Source organism: Cervus elaphus, chromosome 11 (assembly GCF_910594005.1).
Source record: "Cervus elaphus chromosome 11, mCerEla1.1, whole genome shotgun sequence".
Classification (NCBI taxonomy): Eukaryota; Metazoa; Chordata; class Mammalia; order Artiodactyla; family Cervidae; genus Cervus; species Cervus elaphus.
The window spans coordinates 91739356-91764974 of record NC_057825.1 but is presented as its reverse complement, the minus strand read 5'-3'; the positions used below and the strand labels follow the sequence as shown (position 1 = coordinate 91764974).

At 35.5% G+C, this 25619-nt stretch overlaps 1 protein-coding gene across 9 annotated transcripts in view; it reads right to left on the bottom strand.

The window, feature by feature from the left end:
* The window catches only part of ALMS1 (ALMS1 centrosome and basal body associated protein), a 208613-nt gene that overhangs the window by 141485 nt on the left and 41509 nt on the right, over nt 1–25619 (bottom strand). For 2 of the 9 annotated variants that reach the window (XM_043918385.1, XM_043918387.1), the window contains 6 exons: nt 18965–19160; nt 15341–15458; nt 13987–14237; nt 12113–12216; nt 11860–12009; nt 5353–5512 (listed from right to left, as the gene is read on the bottom strand). In XM_043918385.1, coding sequence (XP_043774320.1) covers nt 5353–5512; nt 11860–12009; nt 12113–12216; nt 13987–14237; nt 15341–15458; nt 18965–19160 — 979 coding nt within the window. The other 7 variants (XR_006343632.1, XM_043918389.1, XM_043918383.1 and 4 more) reach the window with 5 other exon arrangements.

Sequence of the window (25619 nt, the reverse complement as noted above, 5' to 3'; positions counted from 1 at the left end):
ACAAATATTCTCAGCACCAGAGAAGCAATTAGTATGCAGGGCTGCAACAATATATTATCTAAAATGTCCAGTTTATAAATATATAAAGAGACATACAAAGAAAAAGTGAACTATTCATAGGAAAAAAATAAGCAAGCAATACAAACTGCCTTTAAGGAGACCCACATGTTGGATTTAGCCAGCAAAGACTTCAAAGCAGTTATTATAAATATGCTCAAAGAAGAAAAGAAAATCATGCTTAAAAAACTAAAAGAAGGTAATGGCAATGTCTCATCAAATAAAAGTAAGGTTATAGAACTTATAAATGAACCAAATGGAAGTTCTGGGGCTGAAAAGTACAACTGAAATGAAAAATTTCCCAGAGGCTCAACGGTAAACAGGGACAGACAGAAGAATCAGTGAACATGATGATGACAGAGACTATACAAGATGAAGGTTAGCCCCCAAAAAAGAATAAATGATCATGAACAAAGGCTCAAAGAGCTATTAAACAAGATTAAGTACACTGACACATGTATAATGGGGGATTATCTGAGGCAGAAAAGAGCAGAAAAATACTCAAAGGAAATAATGTTTGAAAACTTCCCAAATTTGATGAAAAACATCCTATGTATTTGACAATCCAAGTGAACTCAATGTAAGATAAACAGACACATCATAATCAAAATGCTGAAAGACAAACAGGATATTCTGAAAACAGTAAGAAAAACCAAGTCACATACAATGGAACATTAATAAGAGTAACAGCTGATTTCTCATCAGAAACAATAAATAAAGGAAGAATACAGTGGAAAGACATATTTAAAGTGCTGAAAGAGGGGGGGAGGACAAAGTTGGTCTGACTCGGGTGACCCTCCCATCCAAGTGCCTTCTCTGTAACGGAGAACCCCACAGTTTGATAAGAACTAAAGAGAAAGCCAGATCCTCACTGCCCCCCCCCCCAAAAAAAAAAAAAAAATAAAGTGCTGAAAGAACTAAGAATTCAAAACCCAGCAAAACTCTTCTAAAAATATAAACATATTTCCAGATATATAAAAACTGAGAGAAATTGTTGGTAGCAGGCCCATCTTACAAGAAATACAAAAGGAAGTTCTTTAGGTTGAAAGCAAGTGACACCAAACAGTAATTTGAACTTACATAACAAAACAAGTAGTGCTAGTAAAGATAATTATATTACGTAATTACAAAAAAACAGGATACTTGCATATTTTCCTTTCTTCCAGCAAATTTTAAAATAAAGTTTACATAAAGCAACATATCTAATTGTATTATTGGAGCTATAACACACAGAAACATGACATATTTGACAATAACAAAAGGAGGTAAATGAGAACAAAGTTAGAGTACAGTAAGGAAATGACGCTGGATGATAACAACTCCACGGGAACAAATAAAGAATAAAACATGGTAAATTCAAATACAAATGCAATAAGCCCTCATAAACAAATGTTTGCTCTCTCTACTTCTCTAGTTTCTTTAAAAGCCATAAAATTATATAAATAATTATGACAATGTAATAATGTACTCCTTGGTTTGTAACATATAGGTCTATTATATATTAAAATAGCAGCAAATACAGAGTGAACACATCTATATAGCAGAAACACCTCTTTATCACACTAGAATTCACTTAGTATAAATTTGGGACATATTCTGGTAAGTTAAAATAAATTTTGTAAGTCCTAGAACAACCACTAATAATATAACTTTAACAATTAGCTAGAAAACTATTAAAGAAATTAAAATACTAGAAAATATCCACAATGCAATGAAAGCCAGTTAAAAAAAAAAGAAAAAAAAAGACATGAGACAGATGGAAAACAAAAAGTAAATCAGCAAATATAAACCCAACCTTATCAATAATTACATTAAATGTGAAGGAATTAAACAATCACATTAAAAGGCAAAGACTATCATTCCAGAATTAAGAAATAAAGATACAGATCTAAGTTACTTATAAGATATAAACCTGAGCTTCAAAAATATAACTAGGCTAAAAGTAAAAGGGATGAGTAAAGATATGACATTCAAGCAGCAACCATAAGAAGTGGGATGTCAACACTGATATAAGACAAAATAGACTTTAAAACAAAATGTTTCTAGAATTAAAGAGGGACAACATATAACAAAAAGCCCAATTCATCAGGACTGTATAACAATTAGAAACATAAGTTCACTAAATATCAAAATATATGAAGCAGTTCTGACAGGAAAGGGAGAAATAAACAATAATAGTTGGAGATTTCAATACCCTACTTTCAAAAATGGAGAAAATTAGCAGAAGATCAACAAGGATGCAGAAGACTTGAACACTATCAACCCACTGGAACTAAGACACATGCATAGAACACACCACCTAACAACAACAGAATGCACATTCTTCTCAAGTGCAAACCATACATTCTACAGGATAAACCACATGGTAGAAGGCAAAACACGCCTCAATAAAGTTTAAAAGAACTCCTACAATTATATTAGGAAACAGTTTAGATGAATTAAAACAAAAACACAACAGACCAAAAGTTAAGGCATGCAGTTAGTCTTTAGAAATCTATCAACATAAATACCTATATTAAAACGAAAAATTTCCAATCAATAACCTAACTTTTCATCATAAGAAACAATAAAAAGCACAAACTAAAACTGAAGCAAATTAAAGAAAGGAAACAAAAGGAAACTAAAATGCAAGCAGAGATTTAAGAAGTAGAAAAAATAGAGATTAGAAAGAGGAGCAATCAAAATTTCTTTGAAAAGATCAACAATAGGGACAAAATTTAGCTAGACTCACAAAAAGAGAAAGAGAAAGAGAAAGAAAACTCAAATTATTTCTAACTCAACTTATGACACTAGTGTTACTTCTGTACCAAAACCTAACCCAAAAAAAGGCAAGAAATTTACACATCAGTATCTATTATGAATCACAAACCCCCCCAAAAGTCACTGGTAAAATCAGTCCAACAGCACACACAGGACACACCATAACCGAGTAGCATTTATAACCAAGAAAGCAAGGTTGACTCAACATCTGAAAATTAATAATACGTCATAATAGAATAAAGAACAAAAATCATACAACCATCATTTTAAAAATACAGAAAAAGCATCTGACAAAATCTAACATCCTTTACGTGATAAATGCACTCTAGAAACTACAAATAAAAAAGAATTTCCTCAACCTGATAAAGGGCATCTACAAAAACCCCTCAGCTAACATGATAAAAGACGTTCCCACAAAGACCTGAACAAGACAAGGAAGACTGCTCTTGCCACTTATAGGCAACATTGTACTGAAGGTTCTTGTCAAGGAAACTGGGGAAATATACAAAAAAGAATACATTCTAGAAAGGAAGAAGACATCTCTATTTGCAGATGACATTGGCTTGTATACAAAAAATAAGAAAACCACACAAAAAATTATTAGGAATAACAAAGAGGTAGGTCAGTAAGGTTGCCAGCTACAAGATGAACATACAAAATTAAACTTTATTTCTATACACTAGCAGTGACTATTCCAAAAATGAAATTAAGAAAACATTTCCATGTATGGTAACATCAGAAAGATTTAAATACTTGAATTAATTTAACAAGCACATACAAGAGTTGTATGCTGAAAACTACAAAATACTGTTGAAAGAAATGACCTAAATAAACAAAAAGAAATTCCATGTTCGCAGATCAAAATAATGCACTATTATTAATATGGCAATATTCTCAAAAAAATCTACAAATTCAAAGAAATCTGACACCTGCTACACCATGAATAAAACTTAATAAACATTATTCTAAGTCAAATGAATCAGTCACAGAAAGACAAACACTTATATGAGGTACCTAGAGTAGTCAAATTCACAGCAGAGGTGAAAAGTAGAACCATGGTTGATGCGGAAGTAGGAGGGAACGGGGGGAGTTACCATTTAATATTTAGATACAGAGTTTCAATTTTACAAGATGAAAGAGCTCTGTGAATGCATGACATTGTTTACATGACAATGTCAATGTACCTAACGCCAATGAACTATATATGTAAAAATAGCTAAGATGAAACATTATCAGTATTTTACCACTATTTAAAAGTAACTTTAAAAAAGAAGAAAAACAGATAAAATAAGACTTTATCAAAATTAAAAATTCTGTAAAGTCAATACCATCAAGTAAGTGAACAGATACCCAACAAGAGTGGGAGAATTTTTACAAATGACATATCTAATAAGGGACCTGTATCCAGAAGATACAAAGAACTCTTAAAATGCAGTAACAAAAAGTTAATAACCCAATTAAAATGTGAGTAAGGATTTTAACAGACATTTCTCCAAAGAAGATATATAATTGTCCAATGAACACAACAAAAGATGCTCAATATCATTAGCCATTAGGGAAACATAAACCAAAACCACAGATACTACTTCACACCTACCAGGAGGGCTATAACAAAAAAGGCAGAAATGCAAGTGTCACTGAGGATGTAAAGAAATCACAACTCTCATAATGCTGTTGGGAAGGTGATATGGTGCTCATTCTCTGGAAAACTGTTTAGCAGATATTCAAAATTTTAAACATGGTTACCATGAACCAGAAATTCCCACTCATAGATACACACCAAAGAGAAATAAAAATAAATACACAAAGCCCTGTATATGAATGTTCATATAGCATCAGCATTATTCTTAACGATCATAAAGTGGAAACAACCCAAATGTCCATCAACTGATGAACAGGCAAACAAAATGTGATATATCTACACTATGAACTATTATTTGGCAATAAAAATGGTTCTGATATATGCTATAACATAGATAAATCTTGAAAATGTACCCAGTAAAAAGAAGTCAGCCACAAAAGATCTCATATTGTATGATTTCACTTACATGAAAATGTCCAGGATAGTCATCAACCTCAGCTCTTAGAACTACCTGCCAATCCATTTTTTTAACCTTGGTCAGTTCCATCCCCTACTCACTTTAACATAAATTCTAAGCCTTCACCAAGCCATTCTCCTCAAATCCCCTCACCCACCTCCACAACTCTCTACCTCCCTCTTCAGACAATCTTGCTTTCTACCTCAAAATTAATTTCTCAGTCTCCTCTCTATAAACTTGTATCTGTTCCTGTGTTCATTCAATTCCCTTTTTCCTTCAAGTCACAAAAAGGAATATAGAAACAAACTGACTTTAATATCAGACTCCTCCATGTAATTCAGTTCTAAACACTGTCATGAAGAACTCAATGAAAAATTAAATGGTTCTGAGGATTTATAAATATACCTAATCCAAGTTAACATCATTGCAGTTCAAAAGTTAAAAATTAGGCATAGCAAGCTAGTTATAAAGACACAATATATTCTTCTCTACATACCTGTTAAAGGTTTGAGAGTCCTTGACACAGTGTCAGGAGATACCCTCAACATTCTGAGATTTGAAGAGTGATACTCCAAATCTCTAGTTGGCTCATGAGAAACAAACCGAGGCAACAGAGATGAAAAAGATTCATTAATGTCCGTATTAGAAGGACATACCTATGAAAAAACAGGAAGATTAATTTCAGACTTCATCTACTAAAAAATAAACCTCATTTTTATGAAAATGAATGCTAAACAGTTATACCAGTTCCTTAAGATCATACTCTTAATTCTCCTGAATTCATATATATTGTCATATCTTATTTGGTTAATTCCAAGAAGGCTCTACAAATTATTGAGGGTTTTCAAGTCAACCTGTACTGAATATTACAGATAAGAGACATAATAGTGTTCTATTACTCAGAAGTTTGATCCTAACAATAATTGTATGAACACTGCAGGATTTGAATATTATAATATTCTTGACAAGCTCAAGGATTTTTTTTCCCCTTAAGTAGGAAAGATATGCTAGGGTAAGGAAAGAAATGAGAACAGAAATATTTTCAAGAAATCCACAAATGTTTAGAAGAAAAATAAAAGCACCAAAGAACTGGATCTGTGATCAGTTACCAAAAAACATAAGTCCTCAAATTTCTTGAAACAAACAAAGTAGGAAATATAAATTGATGAAATAAAAGTTAAATGCTGAAAAAGAAGTTCCTGAAGTTTCATGGCATTCCAGCAAGTCCTTGCTAAAAAAGAAATTAGAAACTATTATTAGTGATATTGGTACGTAAATATATACTCCTCTTCACCAAATATACTGCCATATATTAATATATGAGTATATATATACTCTCATATAAAAACAACATATCACTTTTAGGTTTATTTTCCTAAAATATTATTTCAGTGCTGCCCTCCCAGGATGGAGTCTGAAATTTTTCTATCCTCTTTATGAATTTTTCTATCCTCTTTATGAAAGGTTTTTTCATTGTGTAATAACAAACATTCTTATGAAGCTTGCAGAATGTGAAAATAAATAATTCTACTTTTACTGCCTATATCGTTTCTCTAGACCCATGGTTCTCAACTGGGGAAGATTTTGTACTCCCTCACCTCCCCCACTAAGGAACATGTGGCAATGCCTGGAGACATTTTTCTGTCCTAACTTTAGTGGAGGTAATGCTACTGACATTCAGCAAGAGGCCAGGGATGTTACTAAACATCCTAAAATGCACAGAACAGCCCCACACAACAAAGAATTAGCCAACCCCAAACCAATAACGTGGAGAAACCCTGCTCTAAACATAACACAAAGTTCTTAGTTTACAACTCTCCTACTGCTGAAGGAGACACACAGCTCACTAATGTACAGTTGACCCTTGAACAGCACAGGTTTGAACTGCACTGATTCACTTATACATGGATTTTTTTTTTCAACAGTAAATACTACAGTACTACACATGATCCAAGATTGGATGAATCTGTGGATGTGGAAGAATCCTGGATTTGGTGGAATCGGGGATACAGGAGGCCAACTATGGATTTTCACTTCGCAAAGGGTCAGTGCCCCTAATTCCCACCTTATTCAAGGTCAACTGTATATATCACATATGTGACAGATGAATACAAGTGTGTGCACACTGTGTTTAATAGCAGTTTCCCCCTAAAGCTTCTAAACACAGGGAAAACGATTTCTATTCCAATTTTGACTTCAAATTTCAAAGCTTTAAAATATATGGATATTAGAGTAGGTAATAAAAAAAAATGTAGAATGAAAAAAATGGGACATATTTAAGAGATCAACAGATATTTACCACTAAAAATTAGGGGAGTTAGGAGGGGAAAAAAATCAAGATTGGTTTATTTCCTAGTTTATAATCAACAATGAAGATAGAATCAATGACAATAAAGAAACCAAGAAATGTTAACACCTCTAGAAGAACAGAAAATCTGTAAGTCACTCTGACTTTAGAAAAAAGATAAGTTATTCTGATTTGGGCAAGGTAAATTTGAGATGATGGGAATATTCACAACAAAATGTCATACAAGATAGTATATGGGTCTACGTAGGAGAAATATTAGGGTCTAAAAATGGATGTGATAACCATTCACACAGAGAAAAGCATTTAAATCTTGAGTGGAAACAAATTCTTTGAAATGGGTAAATGTTAGTCATTCAGTTGTATCAGACTCTTTGCGACCCCATGAACTGGGGCACACTAGGCTCCTCGGTCCATGGGATTCTCCAGGTAAGAATAATGGAGTGGGTTGCCATTTCCTTCTCCAGGGGATTTTCCCCACCCAGCAATCGAACCCAGTTTCCTGCACTGTAGGCAGATTCTTTACCTTCTGAGCTACCAGGGAAGTCCATGGGATGGATAGGGAACCAACAAGACAAAAAGGAAAGAGATCTAAGGAGTCAACCTCAAGTAATAGTTAAGAGTTATATGGCTGAAATAAGGGATACTAAAACAGTATTTTATTATAGAGGCGAAAGAATGCAATATGCTTCCAGGAACAAGGCAAGAGAAAGAACAAAACAACAAATTAGAGCAGGAAACTCCTGGTAATAGCCTGATCTAATTTCACTAAAATAAAGGGAACTACCAGCCAGCCACTATATACATAACACATACCTTGCCCCATTCAATATAACAGTGTTTGAGGTTGATTATTACTGCTTATTTCTTTATGTAGACAAGGAAGGAGAATGATCCTCCAAAATCACTTGACCAAGGTACAAGGCTAACAAAGTAACTGAACATGGATGTAGTGAACAAGTCACTACAATCTCACTACAATTCTCCACACTCTCTTCATAGCCCCAACCTACATCATATGTAAGTGGATACCCAAATAGTCATTCAGAGAATGATGGATAGGTATCAAAGTGAGATAAACAAGTATAAACGACTCTTCTGAGACACAGATGAGAATAAGGAAGAAACTAAAAAGTAGGCAAACCTCCTGAAAGCAAGTTGAGCCATGTAGAAAGATGATTACCATGTTTGGCTCATTGCTTCTCTAATATTTAGCATTATATAAGTCCCAGACCATAGTAGAGACCTAAGAATGAAAGTCAACATAGAAAAGAGCATCCTCCCTGGACTAAAAAATATATACTTCAAGTTACAGTTAAGGGCAAATAAAATTTGGTATTGTGTCAGATTTAATCTCAGCACATCACTATTAACTAAATAAATACATATCTTACGTCTTCAAATAGACTTTATCTATATGAAAAGTTGACATAAATTACAAAAGTAGTTCTAACAAAAAAAATTAGAAACTCAAGTTTAAATATAATTAACAGTGCTGTTTTAAAAGAGTAAATCCTAAGATTTCTAATAATAAGAAGAAAACTTTTTCTATTTCTTTAATTTTATATCTTTATGAAATGATGGGTGTTCACTAAAACTACTGTGGTAATCATTTCATGACGTATGTAAGTCAAGTCATTACACTGTACCCCTTAAACTTATTATATCTCAATAAAACTGAAAGAAAAAGAACAAAAAGAAACTCTAAGTTTAAAATTGATATTTTGCTTCTCATTCTTATTAAAACTAACTTTGACCTTCATTCTTGCCAAAATAATGCAAAATCTTGGCTTTGGTGTCACTGAAGAACAGTTAAACAGGGAGGCAGTTTATGGTATATTCATTTAGTATACATACAAGGTTAGTTTCAAATACTAGTTCCCCTACTTGCTAAATGATTATCAGCAAGTTCCTTAACCCTCTAAATATCAATTGTAAAATGGGGATGATAATCAGTTCAGTTCAGTCGCTCAGTCATGTCAGGCTCTTTGCGACCCCATGAACCGCCAGGCCGCCCTGTCCATCACCAACTCCTGGAGTCCACCCAAACCCACGTCCATTGAGTCGGTGATGCCATCCAACCACCTCATCCTCTGTTATCCTCTTTTCCTCCTGCCCTCAATCTTTCCCAGCATCAGGGTCTTTTCAAATGAGTCAGCTCTGTCGCATCAGGTGGCCAAAGTACTGGAGTTTCAGCTTCAACATCAGTCCTTCCAATGAACACCCAGGACTGCTCTCCTTTATGATGGACTGACTGGATCTCCTTGCAATAAAAGGAAATCCCAAGAGTCTTCTCCAACACCACAGTTCAAAAGCATCAATTCCTCGGCGCTCAGCTTTCTTTATAGTCCAACTCTCACATCCATACATGACCACTGGAAAAACCATAGCCTTGACTAGATGGACCTTTGTTGGCAAAGTAATGTCTCTGCTTTTTGACATGCTGTCTAGGTTAGTCATAACTTTCCTTCCAAGGAGTAAGCATCTTTTAATTTCATGGCTGCAGTCACCATCTGCAGTGATTTTGGAGCCCAGAAAAATAAAGTCAGCTACTGTTTCCCCATCTACTTGCCATGAAGTGATGGGACCAGATGCCATGATCTTAGTTTTCTGAATGTTGAGTTTTAAGCCAACTTTTCCCTCTCCTCTTTCACTTTCATCAAGAGGCTCTTTAGTTCTTCTTTGCTTTCTGCCATAAGGGTGGTGTCATCTGCATATCTGAGGTTACTGTTATTTCTCCTGGCAATCTTAATTCCAGCTTGTGCTTCCTCCAGCCCAGCGTTTCTCATGATGTACTCTGCATATAAGTTAAATAAGCAGGGTGACAATATACAGCCTTGACGTACTCCTTTTCCTATTTGGAACCAGTCTGTTGTTCCATGTCCAGTTCTAACTGTTGCTTCTTGACCTGCATACAGATTTCTCAGGAGGCAGGTCAGGTGGTCTGGTATTTCCATCTCTTGAAGAATTTTCTACAGTTTGGTGTGATCCACACAGTCAAAGGCTTTGGCATAGTCAATAAAGCAGAAATAGATGTTTTTCTGGAACTCTCTTGCTTTTTCGATGATCCAGCGGATGTTAGCAATTTGATCTCTGGTTTCTCTGCCTTTTCTAAAACCAGCTTGAACATCTGGAAGTTCACAGTTCACGTATTGTTGCAGCCTGGCTTGGAGAATTTTGAGCATTACTTTACTAGCATGTGAGGTAAGTGTAACTGTGCGGTAGTTTGAGCATTCTTTGGCATTGCCTTTCTTTGGGATTGGAATGAAAACTGACCTTTTCCAGTCCTGTGGCTTCTGCTGAGTTTTCCAAATTTGCTGACATATTGAGTGCAGCACTTTCACAGCATCATCTTTAAGATATGAAATAGCTCAACTGGAATTCCATCACCTCCATTTTGTTCATACTGATGCTTCCTATGGCCCACCTGACTTCACATTCCAGGATGTCTGGCTCTAGGTGAGTGTGAGTGATCACACCATCGTGATTATCTGAGTCATAAAGATCTTTTTGTACAGTTCTTCTGTGTATTCTTGCCACCTCTTCTTAATATCTTCTGCTTCTGTTAGGTCCATACCATTTCTGTCCTTTATTGAGCCCATCTTTGATATTGGCCCATCTTTGGTATCAAGGGAAATGTTCCCTTGGTATCTCTATAATCCTACCTGATAGGACTGACCAAAGGACTAAATGAACTGAGGTATCATATATAAAGTAAACCTCTTAGCACAGTTATTTGAGCACAAAATGTTAGCTATCATTTTCATCCCCATTGTTATTAAATTGAAAATTAGAAGTAAGCAATGTCTAGAATGTTGAAGAAAATAAAACTACCTATAAATAAATTCTACTATCTGTAAATAAATTCAATAAACTGAAATAAAAGGAAAAGCTCATCATCAAAATATTTTTGTTCATTTTTTCTTTTTAACTACCCGAACCTACAGGTCAAAATATAATTGCAACTCTAACTAGCAGCTTTCCAATGACATATTTATCTTACACATGGGAAAATAGGAAAACAAAAGTAACATTAAGTGCACCATATGTATGACCTAACTATATTTAATGACCAATAGAATGTAAGGATACATTATCAGGAAACAGGACTCAGAGTGGGGCTGACAGTATCAGACAAAACCAGACGGGCAATGGGACCAGAGAACCATTAAAGCCAAAAGATCCAAGGATCCAAGCAAATCAAGCCTTGTATAAAACAAAATTTTGACTTTAAGATATCTCTGAAATTAAAATCTTTCAGGGGCTTCTAAACAGAAATACCCGAATATTTCAGGGCCCATTCCAAGGGCGGTTACACTGAAGGCCAGTGGGTGGAAAAAGCACAGTTGAGTACCTCCATGAATGTGTTTACTCTTAACACCACCCCAGAGGTTCTTGCTGGCACAATTTGAAAGATTAAGACATTTCAAGATGAAAGGCCTGGATGCTCCAAAGACTGGCCTATTTTCCCAAAACACCATAGAACTTACTGAATCTCATGGTCTACAAAACACAAACATTTCTTTTATGCCAACCTCTAATAAATTAATGCAGTATACTCCTGGATATCAGATGAAAACTAGATTACACATCGCAATTTGGTATTGGAGGATATAAGTAGCCCTTTATTCTCATCCCCGTTTTTCAACTAAAATTTCTTTCCCCACCATATAAGAAATGTCAAACAGAAAGACTTACAGAATCTCCAAAACTGCTGTCTTCCTTAGATGGTAGCTGTACAGTAGATTGCCAGTGCAGGGAGCTGTCACAAATCTCTAGATCATCAAGCAAATTTTCTAAACCTGCTACCTCAACGCACTCACCAGTCAAGTCATCTTGGTCACATATCTGGGAAACAGTAAAAAGTAAAAATAAAAACAAACAATACCATTTTCTAAAACAATAATGAAAAAGACCATGTCTCTCCCCAATACTCATTTTATTGTCTCACCTCTTGTCTTTTACTGCATACAACAGCATTTTCATCTACGCTACAGCATTCAGTATCATCATCCAGAGTACAGATGTCAGATTCAGCCTTCCCCTGCAGGCCCTCTACAAAATAGGAGTCATTTTGCATAATTGTATGTATAGTAAACCCGGACTTGGCTCCCAAAGGCCGAGGAATTTCACCTTGGCCTGTATCAGCTTTCAGCAATGTCTTTTGGCCAACTGCAATTAATGGTGCGTTACTGATCACTGGTAAAGCACCCTGTGACTTTGCATCACATGCCACCAAGTTTGCTGAAAAGCTGCTTCCTACAGCTGCAGATGGACCTTCAGTGATGTAACTAGAGTTTACATTCTTACCCAAAATACAGTTTGAGGAATCTGCAGCTTCTTCAAAGGTGTGCTGCTTTAAATCTTGTGAAACCAAAGAATCTGAAGTCCATACTTTCATTGGGTAAATAATGTTTGAAGATCCTAACTTCTCTGCAAGGTCAAGAGCAGAAACAGACTTTATCTTCCCAATGGGAAGAAACTGTTCATTGTCTATACCATACTGAAATAAAGTTGACCGTGTTTTGCTAAGACCAACAGCCTGTCTGAGAGATTTTTCACTTAAAGATGATGACGACTTAAGCTCTGGACTAAGAGAAAGTGGCTTAATGACTATTTCCTGAGGAGCACTGGGGATTGATTTTAAATTGTGATGCCAGTACAGGGAGCTATCACCATCATCCTTTTTATACAATGGTTTTGAAGCTCCTGATTCAAACACCCCAGGAGTAGACTGATAGCGTGGATGACTAAGTTTATCAAAGAAAAGGTTTTCATCATAATTTAACAGGGAAGGATCTGGACTTTTTGGTTCACTTTCTTGGCTGTCATTTGTTAAAGATTTGTTGATGTCAGTTTGGATTTCATTTACTGTACTCTCTTTCTTGGAAGGTTCAATAGAGGCAATAACTGCCTGAAAAGCTACATTTTCCGTAGCATCAACATTTTTCCCATCAAAAACAGAAGTTGCCTCTTGGTTTCTTTCTTCTTGAAAATACAGCTGTTCTGATGTCTCATTCGAGTTGGATTTAATAGTCTGAAGAGGACCACCAGAAATCTCCATCGTAGAGGTATCAAGCCCCCGGGAGAGTATATGTGCTTCTGAAACTTCTACAGAATTATCAGGAACTACAACATCCTCAATATATTGTATTTCTGAAGATCTGGGATGCACCCCTGAAAACACTAAAGTATTTCTATTCTCCTTTAATTCAAAACATTGAGATAATCCTTTCCCCAGATCTTCTTCATTTCTTTTATAACTCTCCAAAGAATCCACCTTTTGTTTCACCTCATTCTCAACAGGAGCCCTTAAACACACACACTCAAAATAATGACTATCAGACATCGAGGGAACCTCGCTTCCTCCTGATCCCAACAAACAATGCCAGAAAGAATGTGGCGTTTTATTATTAAAATGAGGAGCAACTTCATGTGGAAAAGAAACATGATCCTTACTGATTAGACATATTTCTGGATGGTGTGAAGCTCCCTGCTTGCTCAGCGGCATATTTGAAAAAGAGAAATTGTCACTTCCCTTAGGAATTTTATTTCTATCAATTGTGTCAGATGAATCTGAATAAGAATCATGGTCCTTACTGGCTAAATATTTTTCTGATTGTTGTAAAGTTCCTTGGTTCCCATACTGTGCATATAAATAAGAAGCATCAAAACTGTCACTTCCTTTAGGATTTATGTATTCATCACTTATATCAGATGCAGTTGAAAAAGAAACTTGATCTTTATCAGCTAAATTGGTTTCTGGCTCCTGCATAACTTCTTGTGTCTCCCATGACATATATGAATAAACAGCATCATAATTACCAGAGTCTTTGCAGGTTTTCAGATCATCAAGTGTATTAGATGAAACAGTCTCTTCTTTAGTCCCTTGTTCAGGAGTTAATAAAGAGTGCTGAGACTTAACAGTTGTGCTACCTGTAAGTGGGTGCTGAGATACACTAAAGCAACTGTTAACTAAGTCTGAAGCTACTCCTGATGCTGCCTGGAATAAAGCTTCACTAACTTCCGACGGTCGAGAAAACCATTCAGTGTCTTCAGACTTACCAGGAATTCCCCTGAAAATATACAGTTAAAAGTAAATAAATAACACATTAAAAACATTTATCTTTTTTAAATACTAAAATGAAAAAAATGCAAAACTGATGTTACTAAAATTGAGGTTATTTGAAAGGTACGTTGAAAAAAGTTCTAATTTCAAATTCCTTTAGAGTGGCTGATGATTGAATACAGCAAATTTTTTGTAGACAGGTGAACTACCATCCTATGACCTGATATTTTCTCAGGCTTCTCTCAAAACAATACTATGCCCCAAAGATGATTCTTTAAATGAAAATTTCAAACTTTACCATTTAAAAATATGCAGTTTATTACCTATCATAATTTAATACTCATTTAACATGCATTAATTCTTTTACTAGTTATTATGTTCTTAAAAACCACTTAAGTGATCTACTCTTCAAACAAAACATAACCTCATCATTGGCTGACTACTGTGTACAGAATACTTTTCATAAAAGTAATTTTAAAGTAAAACACAGCATAAGGGCAGAGGTTTTTAACTCTGTAAACATTTATAGTTTTTCATTTATGTTGTCTTTTATTCTTGGATAATTCCAAATACCATTTGAAGAATTCGAGACTTGTCTCTCATGATGACTAAAAGATTCATTTGGAATAACTTTAGATACATCTATTAGAAAAATCATGCTACTTTATTACTTCCTATTTGCACCTTCTACACAAGAAAGAGAGATAACCAGGTTCACTCAATACTGGCTGACAAAAATGAAAATGCCAAACAAGCTAGTGACCATGAAATGAATACTTTTTACAGAATGGGAGTGGACTGATGGACAGCAAATCTGCAGATATGTAAAGAAGAAAATCGAGGGTGCTTTCTAAACTAAAATATGCCTAATGTGCTAGAATACATTAGAAATTATTTTTAAATAAACTACACTCCCCTGCCTCATCTTTACACATGGTATCCTGCCAAATTAACATGTACATTGTCTTAAGGCCTTGTTACCTTCAGAGTGTGTACTGAGAACATCACCCCTAAAGTCTCACTAGAAGTCATTAATTTAGTAACAACTTAGAACAAGAAAAGAAAGAGTAAAAAGGTTATATGCAACTACAAAAAAAAAAATCATCCTACCTCAGAGGTGCAAAATCTAGTTCACTTTGATGAAATAAGGAATCAGGCCCAAACTCTTGACGTTCTGTCAAACATGTCAGCAAAGGCAAATCAGGAGAAGCAAAATTGTCCTGTAGGACTGCAAAGTTTCAAATATAAAAATGTTGGGAATGCTGATAATTAACTGCTTAGCTTATACAATATTTTTAAAGAACCTAAATGTTGCCATCTAGAAGTTTCTACAAGCATTAGTATGATAATGTAACAAGAGCAGCAAATACCATTTATTAAGATCCAAGCTTGGAGAAGAAAATGGCTACCCACTCCAGCAATCTTACCGGGAAAACACCATGGACAGACGAACCTGGTGGGCTACAGTCCATGGGGTCGCAAAGAATCAGACACAACTGAGCGACTAAACAACAAGAAGATGCAGGCACTTAACATACAATATTTTATTTAATCCTCATCACAACCTTGAAGTATAGATATTATTATAGTCATCTTATAGATGAGGAAACATGATCATAAAACTTAAAAAATATTAAGTAATCTGTTCACATTCAAATAGCTTAAATGCCACAGTACACTCTAGACCTAAACACTAGATTTTTTAGCAAATGCTCCTAACAATTATGATTGTTTCTTTCCATCTTACATCAAAGTGTGGTTCACAGGCTCCCAGACATCCTTAAGATACTCCCAGAAGATGCCTGGGTCAAAGTGATATTCAAAATAATATTAACATACCATTTGCTTTATTCACTCTCATTATCTCGTAAGGATACCATGGAATTTCCCAAAAGCTACATCACATATGATAGAGCAACATACTGAAGGCAGAAGCAGATATCAGAACCTGTTTGTCTTCTAATAATTACATATTTTTAAGTAAAATAACATTAATCTTCTAAATATTTTTGATTTGGAAACAGTTATTTTTCTAATAAACCAGGTTAATTAATAACATCAATGGAGTTGCTACTTTTGAATGAATTGATAAACTCATTTTTAAAGTTTTTCAGTTTTAATAATTTCAAATATTGGAAAACATCAATAAGCCACATCAACAAAAGCTCTCAGTAATTTTAAAGTGTGTCAAGGAAATCCTATGGCCAAAAAGTTTGAGAACTGCTAATTTAAAGGGGAAGAAAACGCTTGTGAATACCTGAATGTCACCTTAAATAAGTTCTAACATCCCTAAATATGTACAACTAGGTATAAACTCCTTATTCCTTATAGTATTTATACAATTACAAAAACAAAAAATTAAACACTAGCAGAAACAAATCTATAAAACCAATAGTTTTCTATTTCATATTAATTTAACTAGACAAGTGATGGTTTGCTAAAACTGAAATGTTCTTTAAATATGAATGTAATACTGTGACTGCAGTATACCTTCTTGATTTCACAATACCTATAATACTGCATTCCTTCCCTATCATAACTGTCTCACTCTTGTTTTAATCTTCAGTCTGTCTGCTTCCCACTTAGATAACCAATTCCATGTCTGCTTTATTCAGAGCTATATGCTCAGTGCTTAGCAAAATACCTGCTACAAAGTACCTCCTACACTTAGTAGGCACTCAGAATACAATTATTTATTTATTAAATGGATTACTCAAAAACGAGAAACTGAACGATAACAGTAACATTTGCCACCAAGGACTAATGGGTACAATTCTTCCTTGGCTCTGGCTCAGTGTGAAACCTTCATAACAGAAATCTTTCATTCCTCTAAGAATTGTGAAGATTTTTAAACAAAGACCCCACATTTCCTCACACTTGGACAACTGTTGATGGCCTGGATACTCTTTTTTGAAATATCTAACCGTTCTGGCCCCAGTCATCATCATGCCATTTGCCACTGGTGAGATTCACTCTACAATGACTGGATTCAAGCCTAACAAAGTCACGATGATGAAATTTCCTCTGGTCATCAGATCCCAGGATCTGATCTAATTATTAAAATGTTCTATTTTACCTATGGTAACTGAGAAACTGGAGCTATAAAACTCAAACCATGTAGCAGAATCTCCAACCTAATGCTGAAACTATTCTATTAGAGAACTTCACTTATTTGCTGTGACATAATGCTCAGTTTTTTTTGTTATATAGCTATATAACATTATTAGCTATTATTAGATATATTCCATTATTAAATGGCTCTACTAGTTGAAAACAGCCTCCCTATAAGTTTTGTAGTCTCATTTTCAACTCTAGACTAGGAATTGGCAAACATTTCCTATAAAAGGTCAGCGAGTAAATATTTCAGGCTTTGTTGATCACACATGGTGTCTCTGTCCCATGTAATTCTTTTGTTCATTTGTTTTTTACAATCCTATAAAGATGCTAAAACCTTTTTTAGCCCACAGACAGTACAAAATCAGGCTTCGGCCTGTGACTAGTAGCTTGCAGACCCCCTGCTCTAGACCATTATCCAACTCATCTATGGTACTATTATTTTCCTTTTATTGTACTGTCTTTCCAAAAGACAACATAGCTTTCCTCTGTATATTCCTAGCGTATAACACACAATAGGCACTTAGATATTTGTTAAATAAATGAATAAGTGAAAAATAAGTTGCTTCATCTTTAGCATGACAGTCCTTCAAATATCTGATCATAGCAAAGTCTTTTCTTTCATATGCTATCAATGTTACCTCCTCTTACAAGGGAACTCTAACTCTAGTCAACATCTTTCTTTAAATAAAAAACTAAAATTGACTTTGATGATCTACATCATTGAATATATCGGCACTGATACTTTTTACTTGGATAGCATTTGCTTATATGTGAAAAGAAGTTGTTGGATTAACTGCTAATTCATGCTCCTCTACAAAATTCTGTTAAGACACCTCCATGGTTGAATCCCACACCCTTGACAAAGGTTAACTGTAAAATCTGTGGTGGTTGCATTTTCTTCAATTTTTGAAAATAAAAATCTGAAGAAAACAGAAGGAAAAACAAAATAATATTTGAATTATGATTTAGGCATAAAAAAACTGAAATTACCATATTGCCTAAGCTTTCCCATATATGTGTAACAATCTAAAGTAATGATAGAATAATTCTACCTCCTACCTTGATGATTTGAAAAGGACTTAAAGTTTATCTTTTGTAAAGAGCTAATAAATTAGTTCCATATTAAACAGAGGAAAGCAGGAAGATCTGCCTCAGACAAGTCATTTAACCTCTTTATCTCAATGTTTGGATCTAAAAACTTAGGATAATAATATATGCCTTAACTAGTTTTAATAATCTAATTAGGTAAGCATGAATATTTGTTTTTTGTTTGGTTTTTATACATCATGGAGCCTCCATTGCTGAGAAAAGTAGTCAAAAGATAACATATGGCTACCCCCAAGAAAAACTCCACAAAGTCAGGACTGAGGAGGCATATCCATTAGAGAAAGTTTTTTATGCCTTCTGAGAGCAATAGGGAATGATAAAATGAGGAGCAATTGCATGTTTAACACAACTAGACCAGCTGGCCAGTGTGAAAAACCAGAAATAAGCTAATACGTATGAGTACAGTTCTACAGAGCTCAACTCAAGGATTTAGATGCCAGATTTGCAGTCCCCCATATGTATTTTGTAAATGTGAGGTATTACTACTAGCTAAAAATAAAGAGGTATTACCTAGCAATGGAGAACATAAGAGGTCTCTGTTGGGATCCTTTCCTTGATTTTCTGATTGGGTCAATATACGTTCCTCCAAAGAGGCAAAGTCAGTCACTTCAGTCCCTTTCTCTCTCACATTAAACCCAGTCTGGGCTGTATTCAAGGTGTAGGATGAGTCCATTTCTTGAGGAAGACAATGCCAAGATTCTGTTCTCTAAAACAAGAATTTTAAAGGAAAATATGCTAAATCATTAACTGAGTTACCATACATATTAACATTTAGATTAAAATGTCCACTCACATTAGCATATAGTTTCCTATTTCACATTTTCATCAAAATTTTCAAAAATCAAAGCTGTTCTCTTTTTTTCACAATATTAATAAGATTTTTTACCTTTTCCCATTATTACACATCTTTTAATGTGTTGAACCACTGGTATTTCTGCTATTCTTTAATATTACTTCTTATCATTAAAACAATAAATTTGGTTCTTCATGATGAAATCCTACAATATGATAATAAAACTGAAAAAAAAATTTCCAAACCTAAAGCTACAATATTCCCTACACGTGACCACTTTACTAACTCTTATTTGCTATACTAGTTTCTAGTGGACTTCTTGGTGCAAAACATCATGTGGTTTCATGAGTCATGAGTGGTACATTTGTCTCTTTCAAACTCTTATATTAGTGGCATGATTCAGAATAATGTCTCTCAAAATACCTATGGGAAGGATCAGTTCTTCCTACTTCCAACTCATTACAGAATGACATTTTATTAAAATACTAATAAAAATTAATAGGTAACAAGTAAATAAAAAATAAATTAATTTACAAACTAGTTAAAAAAAAACAACTAGCAAAATGAAACTGAAAAGGTATGTAAGCCCAAAATACAAAACACATGTCCAAGTGTCATTTTCTGGTACTAAAAAACATCAACTTGCTATAAAAGTTTCTAAACACTTCCTCTCAATTCTTTTTATTTCTTGACAGTAACAGGCAATTCATGGACTGGCACTAATACACACACCACACTAAGTAGCAACGCTGAACTAAAGTTGAATTAAAGATTAATGGTAACAAGTTTTATAGGCATTTTCTGTTTAAATCTGTTTAAAAGCCAAATTTAGTATTAGCTAATAATTAAGAATATTCTTCCTGTCATGCTATTAAAGTATTCCTTTATTTTCATTTTAAATTAATTAGATTAGAAATGGGAACGAAATTTGATCAAATAGCATTAGAGCATCATTTTTCCCCAATTACATCTGATAAAATACAGCAATAAATTTCTTCATAATATAACAACTTCACAGTAGTAGGCAGATGGTAGACGAGATCTTTAATTAGATTTGATAGCAGTCTTTAACATTTTCACTCATTAAGATTAATCAGTATTTTTAAATGCTTTTGTTCTCTAACCTTATTCTGTATATTTTTACACAAGGAAATTTTATTTTCCTTAAAAATATAAAAGACTTCATCAGTGAATTCATTAGATCCAGAAACCTTTTTGATAGTTGGTACTATTGTAACATGCTTGATTTCCTCTTAGTTCCAGTTCAACTCCATAAGCTTTGATAGGTCTATTTGATAAGTCTATTTCATTAAGGTGTTTTTTTTTTTTCTTGACTGGATTTGCTAGGAATGTATACATTTTTTTCTATCTTCAGTGTAACAATTCTACTTTCTAACTTATTTCTGCTTTTCTCTTTACTGTGTTTCTTCTACTCACAGTTTTTCGTTAATCATACAAACAAAATTTTTTGTTAAACAATGATTTTAACCTATCTCTTTTAAAAAATGAGACAGTGACATTATATTGATGGCTATCAACAGGCTTAGATATATAATGTACTGATATTCATTATTTTCTTCCTCAACCAAATCAAATTTTTTTAATTCCCAAATGACCCACTTATAAAATACATATTATAATTTAGGAAGATTTCACAATTTCAACAAAACTTTAAAGGATTATTTCCATTAGTTAAAATTCTCTAACCAAACTTAAGAGTAAGCTTTAAAAAAAAAAATAAAGGATACACAACTATCCACTACCTAATATCAGCTATAAAAAAATAAATATGCAAAGAAAAATAATACTGGAGAATAATATTCTAAAATATTAACACTATCCATCTATGGCTTACTGGATAACAGACCTTTGACATTCCAAAATATACCAATCCCATCTATGTCAGATTAATTAGTCAAATCCATAACATCAAATTGCTATTGGAAACATGCTTTATACATTTTTCATACTTGAAAAATAAAAAGGAATGTAGGAATGTGAGAATGATTTTTTTTTTCTTTTGAGAGCACTCAATTCAATAGGGGATAGTGGGCCAATGAGTAGGTTTGAAAGCAAGGGAACTGCAGTCATCTTGGGATTCTCACTACAACAAAATTTCAGGTCCCCAACTCATCTCTGCTTAGCCCCTCTGACCAGGGTTTCAGCCTTGTCCCATAGTTTATTCCTCACTACAGATGAAAGATGTATTCATTTGCTCTCCTGTCCATGCTCTGATCTCCACAGATCACTCTAGCTCCTAAACTGCAATAATCGTACAACCTTAAGAAGACAATTATCCTATCACATTTACACTTCCCTGGTAGCCCAGTTGGTAAAGATCTGCCCGCAATGCAACAGACCCAGGTTCAATCCCAAGGTCAGGATGCTCCCCTGGAGAAGCAAATGACAACCCACACCAGTATTCTTGCCTGGAAAAATTCCATGGACAGAAGAGCCTGGCGGGCTACAGTCCAAGGGGTTCCAAGGAGTTGGACATGACTGAGTAACACTTATTAAATGCATTTTCCTCTTTACCACTCTTAAGTGTTCGTCAGTTCAGTTCAGTCGATCAGTCGTGTCCAACTCTTTGCAACCCCATGGACTGCAGCACGCCAGGCTTCTCTGTCCATCACCAACTCCCGGAGCTTACTCAAACTCATGTCCATCTAGTCGGTGATGCCATCCAGCCATCTCATCCTCTGTCATCCCCTTCTCCTCCCACCTTCAATCTTTCCCAGCATCAGGGTCTTTTCCAATGAGTCAGTTCTTCGCATCAGGTGGCTGAAGTATTGGAGTTTCAGCTTCAGCATCAGTCCTTCCAATGAATATTCAGGACTGATCTCCTTTAGGATAGACTGGTTGGATCTCCCTGCAGTCCAAGGGACTGACTCTCAAGAGTCTTGCCAGCGCCACAGTTCAAAAGCATCAATTCTTTGGTGTTCAGCCTTCTTTATAGTCTAACACTCACATCCCTTAATGACAAAAGGAAAAACCATAGCTTTGACTAGACGGACCTCTGTCAGCAAAGTTATGTCTCTGCTTTTTCTAATATGCTGTCTAGGTTTGTCACAGCTTTTCTTCCAAGGAGCAAGCACCTTTTAATTTCAAGGATGCAGTCACCATCTGCAGTGATTTTGATGCCCCAAAAAATAGTCTGCCACTGTTTCCATTGTTTCCCCAACTATTTGCCATAAAGTGATGGGACCGGATGCCATGATCTTAGTTTTCTGAATGTTGAGTTTTAAGCCAACTTTTCCCTCTCCTCTTTCACTTTCATCAAGAGGCTCTTTAGTTCTTCTTTGCTTTCTGTCATAAGGGTGATATCATCTGCATATCTGAGGTTACTGTTATTTCTCCTGGCAATCTTGATTCCAGCTTGTGCTTCCTCCAGCCCAAAATTTCACATGATGTATTCTGCATATAAGTTAAATAAGCACGGTGACAATATACAGCCTTGACGTACTCCTTTTCCTATTTGGAACCAGTCTGTTGTTCCATGTCCAGTTCTAACTGTTGCTTCTTGATTTGCATACAGATTTCTCAGGAGGCAGGTAAGGTGGTCTGGTATTTCCATCTCTTGAAGAATTTTCTACAGTTTGGTGTGATCCACACAGTCAAAGGCTTTGGCATAGTCAATAAAGCAGAAATAGATGTTTTTCTGGAACTCTCTTGCTTTTTCGATGATCCAACCAATATTGGCAAATTGATCTCTGGTTCCTCTGCCTTTTCTAAAACCAGCTTGAACATCTGGAAGTTCACAGTTCACGTATTGTTGCAGCCTGGCTTGGAGAATTTTGAGCATTACTTTACTAGCGTGTGAGGTAAGTGTAACTGTGCGGTAGTTTGAGCATTCTTTGGCATTGCCTTTCTTTGGGATTGGAATGAAAACTGACCTTTTCCAGTCCTGTGGCTTCTGCTGAGTTTTCCAAATTTGCTGACATATTGAGTGCAGCACTTTCACAGCATCATCTTTAAGATATGAAATAGCTCAACTGGAATTCCATCACCTCCACTAGCTTTGTTCATACTGATGCTTCCTATGGCCCACCTGACTTCACATTCCAGGATGTCTGGCTCTAGGTGAGTGTGAGTGATCACACCATCGTGATTATCTGGGTCGTAAAGATCTTTTTGTACAGTTCTTCTGTGTATTCTTGCCACCTCTTCTTAATATCTTCTGCTTCTGTTAGGTCCATACCATTTCTGTCCTTTATTGAGTCCATCTTTACATGAAAAGTTCCCTTGGTATCCCTACTTTTCTTGAAGAGAGCTCTAGTCTTTCCCATTCTGTTGTTTTCCTCTATTTCTTTGCAGTGATCACTGAGGAAGGCTTTCTTATCTCTCCTTGCTATTCTCTGGAACTCTGCATTCAGATGGGAATATCTTTCCTTTTCTCCTTTGCCTTTCACTTTTCTTCTTTTCTCAGCTATTTGTAAGGTCCTCCTCAGACAACCATTTTGACTTTTGCACTTCTTTTTCTTGGGGATGGTCTTGATCACTGCCTCCTGGACAATGTCATGAACCTCTGTCCATCCATCCATAGTTCTTCAGGTGCTCTATCAGATCTAATCCCTTGAACCTACTTGTCACTTCCACTGTATAATTGTAAGGGATTTGATTTAGGTCATACCTGAATGGTCTAGTGGTTTTCCCTACTTTCTTCAATTTAAGTCTGAATTTTGCAATACTAATTTCATGATCTGAGCCATAGTCACCACTGAACAGCGACCCCACAAGAGACTGACCCGGACTTGTCCGTGAGGTCCAGGAGTCTCCAGCAGAGGCGTGGGTCTGCGGGGCTGCTGCAGGGTGGGGGGTACTGAGCGCAGCAGTGCGTGCACGCTCCTTCTGAAGGAGGTGCCATTATCTTCATTACCTCCACCGTAGTTTCACCTCAGGTCAAACAACAGGGAGGGAACGCAGCGCCCCCCATCAACAGAAAACTGGATTCAAGATTTACTGAGCAAGGCCCCACCCATCAGAACAAGACCCAGTTTCCCCCTTAGTCAGTCTCTCCCATCAGGAAGCTTCAATAAGCCTCTTATCCTTCTCTATCAGAGGGCAGACAGACTGAAAACCACAATCACAGAAAACTAACCAAACTGATCACATGGACCACAGCCTTGTCTAAGTCAATTAAACTACCCAAGACAGACAGGTCATGGTGGAGACTTCTGACAAAACGTGGTCCACTGGAGAAGGGACTGGCAAACCACTTCAGTATTCTTGCCTAAGAGAACCCCATGAACAGTATGAGTGTTCACAGTCATCTTTAAAAACACTGTTTCACAAACATTTCTGACTTTCTTACCCTTTCCCCCCCACCATCCTATCTGCCTGGCAAAAGGTGAGTTCTAGTTGAACCTCTCCTTGTCTTAATCCAAGCAATAGCACACTGCTGAAGAAAACACACACTCAGACTGGATTTCCTTTAGATTTTTTTAAAATTAATTTTTACTGGAGAATAGTTGATTTTTTTTATTTTAAAAATTATTTAAAAATAAATGAAAAAAAAGTTATGCTAGGAAAATAACCTTAAATATTGTACAAAAATATTTTTAAATAGAAAAAAATGAAAAACAATAGTTGCAGTTAATTGAATGCTAATTAATGTGTTGAAATATTAATATATTCAAGAGCCTATGTTGTCATTGATCTCATGGTTATGATAATTTGCCTCCCTAGTATCATTTATTTAAAATAAAATGGCATGTTAATCACTTTAAAAAAAAAAAGAAAGTGGAAAAAAAAAAATCTGGCTTCCCAGGTGGCAATAGCGGTAAAAAAAAAAAAAACGCCTGTCAATGCAGGAGACACAAAAGACACAGGTTCAATCCCTGGGTTGGAGAGATCCCCTGGAGGAGGAAATGGCAGCCCACTGCAGTTTCATCGCCTGGGAAATCCCAAGGACAGAGGAGCCTGGCAGGCTGCGGTCCGTGGGGTCACAAGGAGTCAGACGTGGCTGGGCACAGCACAGGTGCACAGCTGACTTACAATCCTGTGTTAGTTTCTGCTCTACAACCAAGTGGATCAGCGATATGTACACATACATCTCCTCTTTTTTGGATTTGCTCCTAGTTAGGTCTCCACCCAGCACTGAGTCAAGTTCCCTGTGCTATACAGTAGGTTCTCATTAGTTGCTTACTTTATACTTAGCAACAACGGTGTATACACGTCAATCCCAATTTCCCAATTCATCTCACCACTCTCCCTTCTTCCTTGGTATTCATATGTTTGTTCTCTATTCTATGTCTGTGTCTCTATTTCTGCTCTGTGAATAAGATCATCTATACCGGTTTTTCTAGATTTCATATATATGCATTAACATACAACATTTGCTTTAGATTGATAACATTAAACCTCAAAGGCACT